This window comes from Naumovozyma dairenensis, chromosome 11 (genome assembly GCF_000227115.2).
Source record: "Naumovozyma dairenensis CBS 421 chromosome 11, complete genome".
NCBI classification, from domain to species: Eukaryota; Fungi; Ascomycota; class Saccharomycetes; order Saccharomycetales; family Saccharomycetaceae; genus Naumovozyma; species Naumovozyma dairenensis.
In genome coordinates this window covers 289,188-307,906 of record NC_016489.1, presented here as the reverse complement: position 1 = coordinate 307,906, position 18,719 = coordinate 289,188, and the positions used below count along the sequence as shown (strand labels likewise).

General features: G+C 33.6%; 8 protein-coding genes across 8 annotated transcripts; 6 read left to right on the top strand and 2 right to left on the bottom strand.

The window, feature by feature from the left end:
• Window positions 1-26: 26 nt before the first annotated feature.
• On the bottom strand, window positions 27-1,025 carry TGS1 (RNA methyltransferase; the record flags this gene model as incomplete). Its single annotated transcript, XM_003672520.1, has 1 exon — window positions 27-1,025. One exon carries the CDS (start codon window positions 1,023-1,025, stop codon window positions 27-29), a length of 999 nt encoding a protein of 332 aa, XP_003672568.1.
• Window positions 1,026-1,994: 969 nt separating this feature from the next.
• AIM44 (Aim44p) lies at window positions 1,995-4,247 on the top strand (the record flags this gene model as incomplete). Its single annotated transcript, XM_003672519.1, has 1 exon — window positions 1,995-4,247. The coding sequence occupies one exon, from the start codon at window positions 1,995-1,997 to the stop codon at window positions 4,245-4,247; it is 2,253 nt and encodes a 750-aa protein (XP_003672567.1).
• Window positions 4,248-10,013: 5,766 nt separating this feature from the next.
• On the top strand, window positions 10,014-10,790 carry PET20 (Pet20p; the record flags this gene model as incomplete). The annotated part of the gene is made up of 1 exon (XM_003672518.1): window positions 10,014-10,790. One exon carries the CDS (start codon window positions 10,014-10,016, stop codon window positions 10,788-10,790), a length of 777 nt encoding a protein of 258 aa, XP_003672566.1.
• Window positions 10,791-11,260: 470 nt separating this feature from the next.
• On the top strand, window positions 11,261-12,199 carry NDAI0K01310 (uncharacterized protein; the record flags this gene model as incomplete). The annotated part of the gene is made up of 1 exon (XM_003672517.1): window positions 11,261-12,199. One exon carries the CDS (start codon window positions 11,261-11,263, stop codon window positions 12,197-12,199), a length of 939 nt encoding a protein of 312 aa, XP_003672565.1.
• Window positions 12,200-12,902: 703 nt separating this feature from the next.
• On the top strand, window positions 12,903-13,556 carry SVS1 (Svs1p; the record flags this gene model as incomplete). Its single annotated transcript, XM_003672516.1, has 1 exon — window positions 12,903-13,556. One exon carries the CDS (start codon window positions 12,903-12,905, stop codon window positions 13,554-13,556), a length of 654 nt encoding a protein of 217 aa, XP_003672564.1.
• A 394-nt stretch (window positions 13,557-13,950) lies between these two features.
• Window positions 13,951-16,326, top strand: MLH3 (mismatch repair protein MLH3; the record flags this gene model as incomplete). The annotated part of the gene is made up of 1 exon (XM_003672515.1): window positions 13,951-16,326. One exon carries the CDS (start codon window positions 13,951-13,953, stop codon window positions 16,324-16,326), a length of 2,376 nt encoding a protein of 791 aa, XP_003672563.1.
• Window positions 16,327-16,736: 410 nt separating this feature from the next.
• SET6 (Set6p) lies at window positions 16,737-17,888 on the top strand (the record flags this gene model as incomplete). Its single annotated transcript, XM_003672514.1, has 1 exon — window positions 16,737-17,888. The coding sequence occupies one exon, from the start codon at window positions 16,737-16,739 to the stop codon at window positions 17,886-17,888; it is 1,152 nt and encodes a 383-aa protein (XP_003672562.1).
• ATG29 (Atg29p) lies at window positions 17,877-18,503 on the bottom strand (the record flags this gene model as incomplete). Its single annotated transcript, XM_003672513.1, has 1 exon — window positions 17,877-18,503. The coding sequence occupies one exon, from the start codon at window positions 18,501-18,503 to the stop codon at window positions 17,877-17,879; it is 627 nt and encodes a 208-aa protein (XP_003672561.1).
• Between the last annotated feature and the right edge of the window lie 216 nt (window positions 18,504-18,719).

The following is an 18,719-nucleotide window of genomic DNA, read 5'->3' as shown; positions in this document are numbered from 1 at the left end:
TCTATGAACCTGTTCCCCTGGTAAAATCAACCATCAATGTCATAATATACCTCATCAATGGATTTTGAATTTACTTCTTCTTCTTTTTCATTACTAGCATCATTATTAGCTTCGTTTTTATTTTGATCATTTGTATTTAGCTCAACTACATCACCACTAACTTGTTCTCCATAATTTATTAATTGATCACCCCATATACAAAACATACCCTTCATATAACCATTGATTTTAACATACAACACTTTACATCTTCCCCCAGGACCTAACAATTTCCTAGTAGTATTGGACAATTGATACAAATTTGAATTACGGGGTAAAAACAATATAACATTTTTGGAAATTTGGAAAAATTTCTTCAATAATTTATACAATCCAAATGGTTTCAAAGATTTCTCCAAATCGTAAGTATCTTCCTTTAAATATTCAGGTCCACCCCATGGAGGTGAAGCAAAAACACAATCCACATGAATTTTCTCCTTCGCAAACGTGTCCCGCTTAATAATCTTCTCTAATTTACCACATTTAAGATATATCCTATCATCCACATTATAAGCTTGTGAATTCTTAATAGTACAATAAATATGTTCAATAGATGAATCAATACCATAAACACGAGGGAAATCCATAGCGAATTGAATAGTATTACCACCACCACCACAAAACACATCCAAAATCGTTAAACCATTGTATTTATTCCCCATTTCATTCGGCGAGAATGATGAAAGACATGCTTTTATGTAATTGGAAATGAATTTGGCAATAAGTTCAGGAGTAACGCTGAACCATAATTCTTCAGTCATATAAATCTTGTTCGTGTTAATCTTACTGAATAATGTATTTCTATTACGCCAATATTTGAATATTTTATCATTTTTTTTGATCTTGATATTGTTCGTTATTTGGAATTTGTTTTCTGCAATTAATTTTTTCAAGATTTTGTATTTTTTGGTGTCGTGGTGATGTTTTGTGTTGCGGGTTTTCGTTCTTCTTTTGATTATTTTGGAGAGTTTAGATGCATGGATCATTGTGCAATTTGCTCTTGTTTCTGGTTTTGGAATTGATCGAGATATAGATTTATAGTAGCTAGTAACTAGCAGCTCATCTCAGTAATTTTTTTTCCCACCTCTTCTCGTATATACGTATGTACGTACTATTGAAAGATTGAAATTTCAAAAATTTCATCAAAAAAATGTAAATATGGAAACGCGAACGCGGTGCAAATTCCAATTCATTTCAAATACATATGTATGTATGTATGTATGTATGTATGTATGTGTGTGTGTACGTATTCATGCATACAGTCTAAGGTAACGTGTATTTTTACAAGCTGTAACTTCTACTTAATACTGCTTTTTTCTTACAACACAATACAATTTCAAGAATACAACAATCAGGTTTTGTATACTGTGCTTCATTTCCGTTTACCTAGGGATTCCTTCTCATGAGTAAGCGTAGCAAGTAGAAGGTTATAATAGAATCAGACGTATACTGTATATGATCTGGTAACATTTTTGGTTGTTCTGTGTGTATTATATATACTATACTAATTTATACTATACTACATCTTTTCAATTAAATTAGCCGCCGAGCCTACTGGAAACTTTGCGGTGTCTGGGTGAGGCGAGGTGATGATAGGCTGGCTGGTTGTCAGACTCCGGGTAACCCTTCAACCTTGCACAGCCATTCCCTTTTTTTTGCGACAAGTAGAATTGCTGGTGAAAATATCATAAAAGTATACTGTAGTATAGTGCGTAAGTATGTCAGCTCATATTGACATTGCTGGGTTACATCCATAAATACAGAGGGATATACCATAGAGTTGACAAATACCCACTCACTATGCAATCAACTAATTACAATATACATATATATATATATCTATATATATTCATACCCGTTCATACATGATTCCTTTATTCAAGGAATAATGTCCTCTCCCATCGACATCTCAATCGAGCATACACTCAAAAAAAACCATACCCCATACCCATACGATGTCAATGATTATTAGGACACCTACTAGAACAAAAACTAAATCTTTCAAAGGGGAACAAATGGGTTTTAAATTCCCCTCAAATGAAAACTTACCTAAAATTGTTACTAGCCCCAAAAATGAATACGATTTAAATAATCATCATCTTTTAAACGATAATTTGGCATTGCATGACAATAATAGCAATGAAGATGATAACTTGTCTCAAATTAAATCAGATTATACTTTCTCTACAAACACTAATTCAAATACAAATACAAATACTTATTCTTCATCTTCTAATGGCTACTATTCTTTCGCTAATATTTCTGATAACACTACTACTTCACCAAAATTATTCCCCGTATCAAATACGAGCAACAGTCATTCAAAACATCTGGCTGCTGAGAAGTTACCACCTTCTTCCATATCATATTTCTCTTCTTCATCGCCTTCATTTAAGAAATACGTATCAACAAATCCAAGCGTGTCCACTAATTGTACAACAGATGTCACCAAGAGAAGTACACTTTATTCAATACCTACAGCTGATAATATTTCATACGCAATAGTCTCTGCTACATCATCTGAATCATCTTCAATCGATAAACTATCAACAAATAATATCAATAGAAACCACTCATCAGCATCCTCCAACACCTCCACCTTCTCCTCCACATCATATCATTCTTTATCTAAAGAACAAACCAACCTTCGACGTGTTCCAACCATTAAACAAGTTCCATCAATTTCTTCAAATGGTACTCTTTCTTCTCCAACTAAAAAAAGTAGTAAGAAAAAAATATCACAAATACAAAGTCCAAAAAAGGTGAAACAAAAGTTATCATCTCCTACTACAGCAATATCTCCTTCTCAAAAGAAAACTCTTCCAAAAAGCCACCATACCACTACTAAAACCAGAAACCCAACTTCAAAATCTTCAAAATCTTCTTTGAAAAGATCAAATGCAATTAGATGTAAAGGTGGTCTATTGTATTATTTCACCATGATAGGTATTAAATTAAAGAAAACTTTGAAAAAGTTAAGATTCATGATCAGAAGTAAACTATTCAATAAGAATAAGAATAAGAATAAAAATAAAAAATATGTCTCTTCTACTTCCAATATGAAATCTAATATAAAATCACCATTGATTAATACTAAAAAGACTACAAACAAAAACATTCAATTGAAAACACATTCAAGAGTATCTACAAATAAAAACTTTTCTCCTGAAACTTCTCATTTGAAAAGAACAAACGGATATGTAACAAACTTACAAAAACGTTCTTCTTCTATTACTCCATCCCCATCAATTAAAAACATTAACAAAATTATCTCTTCTCCAACTTCACCAATCATTCAAAACCCCATCACCAACCGTAACAACAATAACACAACCTCATTACGTCGTACAGCATCTTCAATAAGGAGAGCTGCATCAACATTACATTCATCAACAGCAACTCCCTCTCATTCAATAATAACATCACCAAGATTAAATCAACAACAACAAATTACAAGAAATAATACAACTCAATCTAGATTCATTCGTAACCGTACAAACATAGCAACAACTACACCACAGTTATCATCATCAGCCTCACTGAATTCAAACGTAATTAGACAACCATCCATAGTCGTCAAGAATAAAGTAATCCCATTATCAAGTCATCATCAACATAACACAATCCATGAAGAACCCGACAACGAACAAGACGAAGATGAATACGATGATGAATATATAATAGATATCAATTCAATGAACGTACTAAGTGAAATTGAAGAAGATAATAACTCAGACTCAGGCATGGAGGATTCCAAGGAACAATTACAAGATGTTATCGGACAATATTTGAGATACGTTATTACAAAGAGAATCATGTTAAGGTATCAAATTTCGAAATTTGAACAAGAACAAACATATTCATCATCTTCTAATACAGTTATGTCTCCTTTATTATACGGTATTCAAGAAGAAAGTGAAGAAGAAGAAGAAGAAGAAGAAGAAGAGGAAGATGATTTTGTGTCTATTATGTCAAGTTCAAATGGTTCTCAATTAATGGAAAACGAGACTGATGAAAGTGATACTGAAGAATTGGATGAGAAGTTAAATTATCATCATCAAGTTAGTACCACAAATTTTAATACTTTACCACCATTAACAACGATGAATAATGTCTTTCATAACGTTAGTATGAGTTCAAGTCTTCTTTCCGTTCCAGTTACTACCGTGAAAAGATCATTGACTTTACCAGTCGGGATGAAGATTTAAAAGTATATGCCATATTTAATATACTATTCTTCATAATTGTTATTTAAAAAAATAATAAGGACTCTTTTTCTTAATAATAATATCCGTGTGCATAAATAAATATAGATGTACGTAAAAAACCATATGATATTATATCATATCATATCATATCATATCATATCATATCACATCATATCTAGCGTTACGACTTCTATTCGCGTTAAGCCTTAATTTGATCACCTGATGAAAATTTTTTTTTCCTAACAACGTTATATATAAAAATAGGCAACGTTTCATGAAAGCCAATTATATACTATTCTTTTATTGAAGTACCGACTATCGAACGAGAAATTTAAAAGATGACCATCTAGCCTCCCTTCTAAGTCATTCCCATATCATTTGCTAACCGTCATATAAGAAAGGAGTTTGATGAATTAGATTATGTAAATTCTCCGCAGTTGTGAGTTGATGTCGATAGATTCCACATCTATCGTCCTCTGCTAATTACTGTACTTTTTTATCCAAAAATTTTTTTCGTACCAGATCACTTTTGTCCAAGGCTTGATGGTTTTCTATGAATTGTCCTCCCAGGACTTGGATCGAAGTTTCATCAAATATAATACTTTGTTTCGGGGGTTTTCGATACCATCCTTTCTGAGGAACCTTTACATGACGATTTGCTTTTGACTAAGTATCTTTCATAGAAAATGAAACTTACCCAATCAACAACATCATTTCTGTTGTTCAAGCAAACCAACCACCATTTAATGGAGGTAGGAACAGGCATTGTTGTCTATCCTATTTTCGACTTACGAGCTTATTGAAATTGTTGAAATTAGCCCTAAAGGGAAGAATATTATACTAATCATTCTTAAAGAATCGAACCATGGCTATTTACTACTCGACAACTATCCATTCTTCAATAGAAAAATATGTTAAATTCTGTACAAAGTTGTCAATTAATGAGACAATATCACCGAAAAACATCAAGCTCTATTTATGACATTAACTATTCAATATGGAAGATGGTCACTAATCGCTATTGAATTCCTCACTGATTTACCTACTACTAATACCTATTGAGTTATGTTCATGATTACCGTTGAGAGGTCTCCGAATAATGCCTTGTGCTAAACATATTAGTGCTAGAGATGTTATCGATCTCCTATTTCGGTATATTTTCTGCTTTCCTGGGTTTCCACATATCATTGCTTCGGGTAAAAACATTAGATCTGTTAACAATGCTCATCGGTAAATTACTAGCTGGTTAGGTACTAAATTAGGATATGTCTAGTTGCATTTCCCCAGTAGTTAACTGATATTCTTTACCAACAACAAACGGAGTCAAGAGTGGAGGATTCATTAAAGCATCTTTTAATTTCCTGATGCTCTGTTCTTGTTCATGCGATCAATCAGCCTTCTTAGATGTAAATTCGATTAACGAGCGACATAGCTTACTACATTCTGGAATAAATCTGCGATAGAAGTTACACATTCCTAAGAATCGTTGTACCGACTTAACCTCTGGTTTAACAACCATGCTTTCAATTGCTGTACATTTATCCTTTAAGGGAACGATTCCCTGAGCACTTACCCTGTGACCTAAAAACTCTACCGATGACTGAGCAAAGTAACATTTCTTCTTCTTGCGATAAGTTTGTATTGTTGCAATTTGTTGAGGACTAATTCTACATGCTTCCAATGTTCAGTTAAATTATTACTGAAAATTAAGATATCATCCAAATAAACCACAACGAAGTCCAATTCCTGGAATATATTTGTCATAAAACGAGCAAATGTGCTAGGTGCATTAACCAAACCAAACGGCATAACCTTATATTGGTATTTACCAAATGGAGTGACAATAGCCGTTAATTCTTCATCTGTTTTCCTCATAGGGATTTGGTGATAAGCACTATGTAAATCCAGCGTAGTAAAATATTTAGCTTGACCAATCTTTGAGAACAGTATTTCTAATCTAGGTAAAGGAAATGGGTCCTTTAAAGTCACCTTATTGAGGGCTCGGTAATCTACACATAACCGGGGTACGAGCCATCTTTCTTCTTTACTAATACAATAGGCGACGAGTATGAGGATTTAGATGGAGTTATGAAGCCATTATCTAATAATTCGTTAACCAGATTCGATGTTACTTTCTCTAATTTGGGTGATAGTCTATATGGTTGTTGTCTTGGTGGTCTTTCACCCTCTTCTATATCAATCTCATGTTCAACAATTTCCTCTCTATCTGTGTCTAATTTTCCTAAATCATTCTTAACTGTATCTTTAAATTTCTCCTGTAGATTTCGAGGTAATGTCGCAAATGAGTCTTTTTCTATAACTTTCTCGCGTGTGTTTTCTATGTCGATAATGAAAATTTCTTCTATCTCTTTACCATAATAATCTTCAATTGTACCCTCACGTATAAAATCACATTCAATGCTACTGACTGGAGAGGAAAATAATTCAGGATGGAGTTCTAGGATCGAATTACCCATAATGAGTTTGTCAGGGACCTTATCGTTAACATAACCAGCAATATCATACCAATAACCGTGCACCTGCACTGAAATAACCACAGCAGTTTGACAATATGTATGTTGATCCTTCACCACACCCCGAATTCGTAACGGTGGAGCCTTACATTTAACCAATGACAGTTTCTTCACTAAGTTATGGGAAATAATTGATGTTGACGCACCTGTATCCAATAATACAGTGATACTTTGACCATTCTTAACCAGACAGTCGAACTCCTTCCTCTTCCCAACGATGGGATCCGTAACTAACGGGTATAATTCATTTTCTAACAGTTCACGAGGTTCATTATCTTCACCAGACGGAATGTCTTCACCAGACGGAATGTTTTCACCAGACTCACTACGGTATGATTTAATATTGAGGGTTGCTCGCCTCCTTGCATTGGGCTTTTGTGTGACCAGGCTTACCGCAATTTAAACAGAACCCATTGGCTAAGCAAACCTCTCTGAACTTATTTCTCCAGTTGTTACTTTGGTCACCTCTTTTGTTGGCATTAAAGTTACGGCCTCGTTTATTGAATGACCTCTCTGGATGGGAGGTTCTTACAAAGTCGATTTCCATGGGGGCAGAACCTGCATTATTGTTAGCAACTGATGCTGGAGCACTGAAATCAATGGCGCAAGGTTTAGTACTAGGAGCAGACGTAGTAAGTGCAGTACTTCTCATGGAAATTTCGGTTGCATCGAACAGTGACATTGGATTATGCAGACGCAGATCCTTTCTCAATTCAGGCTTTAGTCCACCAATGTATTTGTTCAAATACGCTTCATCGCTAAAATAATTAGGTGGCAACAAAGTTCTCATTTCATTGAACTTTTGCGTGTATTCTTCGACGGAACCAGCTTGGAGTAACTCATCCAAATTCAATAATACTTGGAATGAATCAATATGGATGGAAAAGTGAGCCTTGAATGCTGTGACAAAGGTGACATACGACATACTTTCCATATTATGAGAGTGGACGTAATCAACGAACCATGTAGCAACTTCACCGTCTAATCTTTGAGCCAAGATGAATATTTGTTGTGTTTCATAGATGATGCCTTTAGCTCAGCGGCGGATTTGAACAGTGTCTAAGAAGTATCAATGCTATAAGTATCCGCCAAACCGTTGAAAGTTTAAATTTTGTTATCTCCAGACATCTTAATTCAATAATGAGAGAAACCTAACCAGATTTTAATATTGTTCTTTTTAACCAAAAGTATCGTTCCTTTAGCTCCTTTTCAAGTCGATACTACCCGATAACCAACTCGTACTGCCTATTGTGGAAGACCGTGATATTGACCAACCAAGTCGTCAATTCTAGGTAAGGGTGTTTACTTTTAGGTGTCATCTCATTCAATCCTCTAGTATCGCAATATGCTCTTCGATCCATCTTTTCGACACTGAAATGTTTGTTCAGTTTCCTAAGGATTAAAGGAGATGATTATACTTGTTAGTTGGTCAAGGTGTGGGAATGTCTTCATTCGTTCCCTGCAAACCTCCACTGAGGAATGCATTAAGATATCCAAATTTTGATCATGAATACGCTCCCACGTCCCATTATAATACATAGCACCTATAACCAAATAGAGTCTTCTTACTTGATCATTGGGATATTGAACCGACAACGACATCAACTTCAGCCACTGACTAAAACAATAAACTCTAGGCAATGGTGGAAACTTCTTGTAAAAGTAATCTAAGAAATCACGGTTATGGAACACCCGCAAACATCATCATGACGTATTGGCATGCTGGTACCTTCACTTTGGCTGGTTTCCTATAACGTTCACGAGCATCATACAAAGACCTAGAGCGAAAATCTTTATCAATGCAATAAAGAATCATATATTCTTCAAAGACGTAACCACAAGTACTCATCAAATATTTAGGTCTACCACCAAAATTAATAATAAATGGTCAACTTTGATACCTAATGGTACTTGCTCTCCTAACATCAGCTTCAATATCCAATTTCTGGCTAACAATTTCCTCCCATATCCTATTATACGACCTTGTCGTCACTAAATCGTTGCTACAACTCACCAGGAACTGGTAACTTGGGCTTGCTAACAATAATTTCACAAAATTTGGCAAGAGCACTAGTCTTAAATTTATCAAATAAAACAGATTTCGAATGACCATATTTCAACATGACAGCATGGAGGCGACTATCTAGGCATAACTTCCTCACACCGTCAAATTCAATTTCTAACATGATTATCTTCAACAGGTGGGTGTTTGTGGTTATGTAAATGAAGAGTACATGATTCAATATTCTATTGAGAAGGATTTTAATTCCAGATCTTTGTATGAGGTCCGGGAACGTTGTAGAAAACAACCAAACCTGAGATGCCAACATACCAATTATGATGATATTTGCTGTGTTCCTCTCAGTTCCCTTATTTCATATTCCGGATTTTCATCAGCGTTAGGTAACTGAATGACGGAGATGAGACCTGGAGGAGCTTTGTAACATAGTGAATGTAGCAGAAATACTAAGCTAACTGTCAAAAAATGTGAAAATCATGATAGAAAGACAGAAATCCGCCATGTTCAACTATATCTTTTTTCCTAAGTAAAGCTTTTATAATATCTTTTTCGATAATTTTAATTTCTTTAATATTTTATTGAGTTTGTATTTAAATGGGCTAAAACTTTATGCTACATTTATATGGAGTAGAAAAGGAGAAAGAATAAGTTAAAGAAATTAAAGGTGCTTCATTGGCATGGTTATATATGGTCTATGTGGCGTTACTCTAGAACTTCACGTATAAAACTGATAGGCTAAACGCATTATAATTGTAGTCAAGAAAAGGTGACGAGATTGCTAAAATAATACTTGTTCATATCATATAGTAGATTATACGATAATTTACTAAAAATATGTACTACCTTATTGGAAATATAGCACTATATCACGTACAGTGTATCTTTAATGGTTCCAAGTTGTCTCTCTATGTATTGCACCCTTATCGGGTATCTTGTGTCTTGGAATAAATCGTTTATTAAAATTCGGAACGGTAAAAAAATGAGTAAAATAAAATCAAGACAGAAAGAAAGAAAGAAAGATAATAGAGTAAAGGTAAAGGATTTCAATAGAATAAGTGGAATTAACAAATAATATTGAAACTAATAGCTTAGTACGGCCAGTAAAGAAACTCAAAGTTCAAAAAATCCCTTCCAATTGTTTTGCTATAACATCGACAAAGACATTAAGATAAACGACGATAATATCACCTCCATAGATACACATCTGACAATATGTTCAATATAGCTACTTTTAACAAATCCAGCATAAGCATTCTTTCAAAGAATTCAAGGCGATTTCAATCATCAGTTACCTTTTTAAATAATCAGACTTTACAACAACAGCAGAAGAATCAATCGAAGAGTTCGAAAAAGAAACACAACCAACAACAGCAGCATAAGGAGAAACTATCATTATACCATACAAATGCTAAAAAGAATATAGATACATCAACAAACAACAAGAGCTCATTAGTAAATCTACAAAGAAAAAAAGTGTTGAATTTTTCCAGATTGCCCAAAATAACACCACCATCCAATTTAAGACATCAAGATATCTCGATGAAATTACTTTATTCAGGTTATAGACCATTATTCATTCCAAATGGATCATTCCAACAAGGACAAAAAAATAATGGATCTACTTTATACGAATTTGCTATGAAATTAGATGAATTTAAAAAAGATAAGAATAGTACGATTTGGGACACCTCAGCCACAGGTGTCGAAACTTTTACTGAATGGGATAATGTTCCTGAGTCAGTAATAAGGAATTTGAAACCATTCCAAAAACCAACGAGTCCTTCTCATATGACGACAACGACGACGTCGTTAGATGAGAAGTTGGAAGTGGATGGTTCTTTAAAGAAGGAATTTAAAAAGTTACAAGTGGAAGTTTTCTTGAAAAAAATGACTGATATTTTGAAAAGGAAAAGTAAAGGAAGGAAGAAACCAATTGTTAGTTTGTTACAATTAAAGGCAAAATTACAAAATGAAGGTAATGATGATTAATCGTTCGTTGCACACCCTCTCTTTTCCATTATAACACAAAATAATACAAAAAAAAATGATTCTATATATTCTACATCATACATACCCCTTCTTCGATTTATTTTAGACATGAATAAAACTTTTATATCTTTATTATCCTTATATCTTTATTATTCTTATATTATTCGTCTCAGAGATCCTTGCTAAGACCCTCTCCTTCTATTCCTTGTGTTTGTTGTACATTCAATATTGCGGCAGAAATCCCTCAACAAAAGATCAAAAAACAAAGGATTACACACGGAAAAACACTAAATATGCACATATAATGAAGCATTAATATGAATCATGACGAAGCAAGCAAACAAGGAGCTGTACTCCAATCTATGATCGAGGTTTACTAGTTCTTAATACATCTGTTGCATCAAACTTTTACGCAAAAGCATACACACGCACACGCATACACAAACAAGGCAATATATGGTATAAGAACAATGATAAGGAAACCTACCACTCCAAAGGAATCCTGTCAATTATTAGGTCCCGTTTCAATATTAATACAAGTATTCATGGGTGTAGCAGCTATAATGATGTTATTATTGAAACGGAATTATGAACATCCTAAGAGGAAAATGATAGTTTGGGTTTACGATACGGGGAAACAAATTTCTGGATCATTAGGGATACATTTTTTAAATTTATGTATAAGTATTTTCAAAAGGAAAAAGAAGGCCATTTTGAGGTTTATACTTCTGGACAATCCTCTGAGTGGAGATGATGATGATGATGATGAACAGTGTGATTGGTATTTTTTAAATCTTTTGTTGGATACTACGATTGGTATTCCGATTCTTTGGCTTATTTTACATTTTTTGGAGAGAATTTTAATATCGTTTAGAATTGAAAATGTTCAAAGTGGGAATTATTTCCCTAAGGCACAAAACGATGATGAAGAGGATAACTTGACAAATCATCATCAAAAACCCATGGTTAGTGCATTTATTAAACAAGTTATTGTATTTATGTGTGGGTTAAGTATTATGAAAATTGCTATATTCTTAATACTAAATTATTTCGAAGATTTGGCATATTGGTTTGCTGATTTAATACTTGGTTGGTCTGATCCATGGCCAAATTTACAAGTATTCCTTGTAATGTTTGTGTTTCCAGTATTGCTAAACTGTTTCCAATATTTTTGTGTAGACAATATTATCAAGTTACATACGGAACATGGGTTAAATTTAGAGAATGCACAGAATTTCGAAGAAGGAGAATTTACATCGACGTCGTCACCATCATCATCCTTCTCACAATCAACAATGTCTGATAGAACGCATAACAATAGTAGTATATCAAGTCTTCAAGCCTCATCATATCGTACTAAGGATACCACGGGGAACCATTACAATAATTACGGGTCTGTAAAGCCATAAAAACTAGGAAAGGAATGAAAGTGAAACACGGGCTATATATGAACGCCAGAATGTACGTACTTACAATCACCAACTGCATTATTCTAGATACCTTCCATACCATTATGTACGTACCGTATCATACCGTAGTATAATATAATATATGGATCATCATGTATCTATTAATCTCCTTATTAAGGCATTCCCCATTATTTCCTAATACGGTATTTTATGTCTTGGAGTATTAACGCGTCTGGAAATCTGTCACGTCTTCTTTCCCTTTATCATCTGGCAGTATAGACAGACGCCAAAAAAGCTCACCAGTGAAGGGAAGGGAAGGGAAGGGAAAGTTCACAAGGAAACGGGAAAGTGTCACTGACAGCAATTCGTGTCAAAACAATTCGTGTTTTGACTATCATAGTATAGTAGTATACGATAGTAAGTCGTCAAATAATCACACTATTCTGAATTAAGAGCACGTTTTTGGTCTTCGAACTCGAAGATGTCTCTTAATAAATTATATTATATATATTACATATATATATGCAGAAGTTCAACGATGTATATATACAACTTCAAATATTCTTGTAATGATATCTTTCTTCAAGTCTTGAGTAGATTGTCTTGAGTAGATAAAGCCAATCAAAGTATTCAAAGTCACTCCTTTAAAGCTATTAAAACTAAGCACACCTACCCTTCCTTTCGTTAAAATATAACAATAAAAATGCTATCTCAACTAATACTTTCGCTAACAATTCTTTCATCTGTCTTTGCTGCCACTTATCACAATACTTCAACCAGCTTCCCTACTGCCACAAGAATCACATTAGAACCAACTTATAGTGTGCTCCCCACTTTAAACACATACACTTACAGCGATGATACTACAACTTTCTATGTCACATCAACCATGTTCACTACTATTTGGTACACACCTTCATCCACTATATCGACTACACCTACAACAACAAGTATCGATAATGTAGTTTCAACTGCCGTTTCTGAATTAACTTCTACAATCGAAGATGCTCATACTACTTACACCACAACTATGACTTCAACATTATTGATTACTTTATCAGATCTATATGAAACTACTACTACATCAATTCCTTCCGTTGTAACACAAAACGGCCAAGTATACAAAGTTTCCAATCAAGATAAAGAAGTTGTATCCAACGTTAATGATGCTGATGTGTGTTCTCCTGTTACCCAATATATTACTGTTACTACAACAGCCGATGCAAACGTCAATGAAAAGACTGTTACACAATTTGTCACCAAAGTTCAAGATCCTGTCACTCATTACGTTACCTTACAGACTTCAACTTTACAACCTTCGAATGGTACATTATTTAATAGTACTAAAAATGTTTGATCTTTCCCTTTTTATTTTTATACATTTACGAACTAAAATTAGCCAGACTATATATTATAATCTCTAGGCACTATTTAGAATAGTATATACACATGCATAATAAACAAAGCAATATTCTTTACTCCCATCAACTTTTGTAAAACTCACATATTATTTAGCTGTAAAATATCCTGTATCGTATTATCCGAAAACATTAGAGATTGAACTAGATGTTTGTTTTCTGGTATTATTATTATTTTTATTTTACGATGGCGCTTAATCTTTTTTTTATGTCCATAAAAATACTGTATTTAATCTTATCCCCACACAACCTTCAAAACAAGCACACACACGAACAAAAGAACAAGAAAAAGTTGTCTAACCCAAAAGAATAATGTCTTAATACAAACCATCCATGCAAATGACCCAACGTATACATGGCCTGCCCAAGTCCGTTTCTCACAGACTACGATCTCAAACAAGTGCCATATCAATACCATCCATATTAACAGAATTAGTACAAAACTCCATCGATGCAAACGCGACCAAAATTACAGTAACCTTAGACATATCAAACTACAACATCACTATAATCGATAATGGGATAGGAATGATTCCTAAAGAATTAGATCTTCTAGGGAACCAAAATCATACTTCTAAAATTACGACTTTGAATGATATTGAGAATGTTAAAACTTTTGGATTTAGAGGTGAGGCAATATTCGCCATTTCAGAATTGTCAAAATTGACTATCTATTCTAAATCACATGAGTATAATTCCGTCTGGGGAAGGACGTTCCCTCAATCATCAAGAATGTTGGATTCTCATTCAATTCGTGAGTATGAGCATCAAAATCGCATATTCTATAGTGAATTAGAATGTATGAAGTCCGGTACCGTTGTAATTGTGGAAGATATGTTTTATAATTTGGTTGTTAGAAAAGAAATATTTAAAAAGGAACCCACTTTTAAGATTTTCAATAAGATTAAAAAAGATATGTTTCAATTATTAATTGCTCATCCAGAATTGGAATTAAAAATTCAAAAAATAGAAGCCAACGGACAAGCGAGTCCTTTGATATTCTCACACTTAGTATCAGAGGATCTATCTACATTTCAAATGTATTCTTATGTCTTTAGAAACATTTTTGGGCCTGTGGTTCCTATCAATATGATGAAGAAAGTTGCATTAAAGTTTAGAAACTATAATATGCAAGGTGTTATCTCCAAATATCCGGTGAAGACTAAAGATTACCAATTCATATTCTTTAATAAAAGAAGGTACACTAACGAGACCCTTTTTAAACAAATAAATAGTATCTTTAAAGAATCAAATTTTGGTTATGGTGGAGTTATAAATTCAACAGTTAAAAGTGTTGGTAAACCTTACACTTTCTATCCCTTATTGATTATAAATATTAATGGACCACCATTGTCTATCAACGATTTATTGCAAGCACCATCAAAAGAGATTTATGAACCATCAGATGGTCATATTATTCGACCATTACTATTAAGATTAGTCAAGTCATTTCTTCAAGCACAAGGTTATACTCCATCAACTAACCAGGCGATTACCTGTTCTCGTGAATCATCAATGAATAAAATTGTGAAAACAGAGCTCAGTGATGAGAACGGGAATTTACCATCAAAAACGGTCATGAGCCATATCCTTGATTCCAAAATGAAATCTGCTAAATTTATTTCATCAGAGATGGAAGGAAGAACAGATCTAAAATTATCACTTGAGAATAAGAATATTGCCTCTAATCTGCATGTACCCAACATGACTTTATTGCCTCCATTTAAGAGGCGACATGATTTATCATCACGAAAATCTAGTACGACATCAGCACCAAAAAAATGTAAATTGCACTCTCCTGAAAAACATGACTGTTGGTTAGATATACCTAATACGTTCCAACCGATTACTCCAGAATCAGATACATATCAAACTCCTAACAAAAAGCATGGGATTCATAGTAATAATAGTAACAATGAAACTACGGTATTGAATAAAACTGTCTTGAAGAATTGTCAAGTTATTAATCAAATTGATAATAAATTTATCTTATTGAGAGTAAATGACAATATCAATGGATGGATGTTATCAATTATGGATCAACATGCATGTGATGAAAGAATAAAATTAGAAACATATCTAAATTCATTCTTGATTGATATACTTCACGGCACGTTAACATTACAATATATTTCAGATTTACAATTAAATGTCAGTCTAATTGAAATCTCCCTTTTCAAGTTTTATGTGGAGGAGTTTAGAAAATGGGGGATCAACTATGAAATTATACTTGATAAGACAGACCACACAGCAAATTCGATTTTAAAGGTTATTTCATTGCCAAAACTACTTGAAACCAAAATAAATGGTGATAAAAATTATCTAAAATCAGTCCTATTACAACACTGTTATGATTTGAAAGATCTCAAAAAACTACGATTAAATACGATGAAAATGACTTTCGATATAAGGACACAGTTAGACAATTTCCAATGGTGGAAATATCTTAATAGTATCCCCACAGTATTCATTGAGTTTTTCAATAGTAAATCATGCAGATCAGCAATTAAGTTTGGAGATAAATTGACTAAAGAAGAATGTGAATTATTAATACGACAACTTTCCAATTGTAAAGTTCCATTCCAATGCGCTCATGGTAGACCATCCATTGTTCCCATTACAAATTTGGTATGTGAAACGAATACAAATTATCTTACGAAGCGAAATAATTATTCTTTGAAAGGTACCTCTCTAGACTATGATATCTAACTGGGGATATGATGTATTTTTGTTTAATTGAGAATGAATTAGCGATATGATCTCCGGTTATTACGCATACTTTCCCCCCGAAGGTGGAATGGGGCTCGGAGTTTTAGCCGCCGAAGTCTCGAGGGAACGAAAAATGAAAAATATAAATATCTCGGGAAGCTTTTTTTGAGTTTTTCAGTTTTTTGACAGATTTTCAATATTTACGTAGTTTATGTAATCTTGTAGGAAAAATGACATGAAGTTCTGGGGGGAATCTACGTACGAACGTTAGTATATAGGCTGTTTCTATGATGTAAGTAAAGCTTGAGCAGATTTTTGACATGCTCCTCTTATATTATTACATTTATACTCGGTAACGGTTATCTGCCACATAAGAAAGACCCAAACGAAACAGTGACGTGGAATAAAAAATGACTATAGATAATAAAAATGATTTAGATAATGTTTCTCCATTTTTTGAAATAAAACAAACTTCATGGGGAGGTAGAGCATGTTTTAGTAAATGCGCATTGCCTGCAGGAACACCGATTTTGGAAATCAATAATTGTATCGGTTCCTCTTTATCGTACGAATTTAGGAAAGAAGTTTGTCATTTTTGCTACTTCTATCATAATGGACATACTTTGAAATATAGATTGGAAAAAGAGCATTTGAAATTCATGGAAAATTGTAATGATAAAGAAAATGGCGAAGGAAAAAAATCTACAAGAATGAATAACAAGGCGAAATTTCAAGGAGCTGGACTTTGGTTTTGCTCTGAACTTTGCCGTTCAAAGTTTATAAAACAACCTCATATTTGGGAGTTAGTACAATGTTATGAGATCTTGTGGTGTAATCTTCAAAAAATGTTTAAAAGAGAAAATCCTGATGATGTAACAGGGAGAGAAGAACAATTGAATTCTATTATAATTACCGAAGACGTCATACAACGTTCATGGGATGATTGCCAACATAATTGGATACCCAGAATCGATAAAATGTCAGCTGCGAAAAAATTGCATAATTTACCCGTTATTTCTGAAGATGAATACTGTTGTGCCAAATTTGTATGCGAAAGTTTGTTCAGATTGAAATATATAGATTCAGACTCTATAACTAAAAAATGTTTTAACGGTCTACAATCTAATGAACTAAGCAAAATTCATGAATTCCCTGTTCTCTTACATTTTCAGGAATTGGTCTTCAAAACTCTTTATATACTTTTACCCGATTATTTGAGGACACAATTGACCATTGAAAATTTCAGACATATCGTTGGTTCTGAATACGGTAATGCATTTGGTATTTGGGAAACTGGAGAAACCCCTGAAAGTAGAGAATGGTTTGGTTTTGAAGTCTTACCAGAGGCATCATATTTCAATCATTCATGTAAACCTAATATTACGAAGACTCGTGAAGGTCGAACTATGGAATTTACTTTAAACAGCAACGTAGCAAAGGGGACAGAAATCTGTATTGATTACTCAGGTGTTCTGGATTTACCAACCAAAAAACGTCGTAAGTTCCTCCACGACACGTGGTTTTTCGATTGTCTATGTGTTAGATGCAAATCAGAAATGTAATCTATCCATCAACGCCTCCTCCAATGCGGATTTGCTGACATCAAGACTTGAAGATAACTCGCTATCAGAATCAGGAGATGTGTTTGATTTAGATTTCTTTTTATTTTTATAATTAATAATTTTCGATGTTTGTAATTGTTCCAATGCTAGTGCTGTAACTTCTTCAGTGTCACGATTTTGACCAAAATCCTCAACCTTTTCCTTCCCTCTGATACTATCAGGCGTTTTTTCATCTTCCTTGTTTGAGATTTCTGAGCCAGTTCCTTTCCCCATAAGTAATGTTTTATCCAATGTTGATACATAGCTATGTAATTGCTTCAATGTTTCATTACTTTCCTGATTTTTTAATCCTTTTCTTTCTATTTGTTTTTGTAAAAGTTCTAAGTGTTTTCTAAACAACTTGTAACTTCTTTTCTTAAGGAAATAATCAGGTGCATCTAATGTATCCGACAGTTCTTGCCAATTAATCTCACTTTTACGATCATCCAACTTAGAAATAATACTCCAAAGTGCCTTTTCTTTGTCCTGATTCCAATTAAATTCCGGGGGATCCACAAATCCAACTGGTCTTTTCCCTTTCACTCTAACATAGACAATGGTATTTTGGCCGTTCATTTTTTTCTTGATTAGTATCTAATTCCTTACTTTCACTTTCTATATAATAGTAATAGTATGTTTAACTCCAAGTGTATTAGTTATTTCCAGAGCCTTTATTGAATAGGTGACTATTTGACGTTATTAATGCTTTTTAACTTCTTCCAACTTTAGAGGAAGAATAGACGGTAGGAAGAAAAACAAGACAATAAGAACCAAAGGTGCAGATAAAACCAT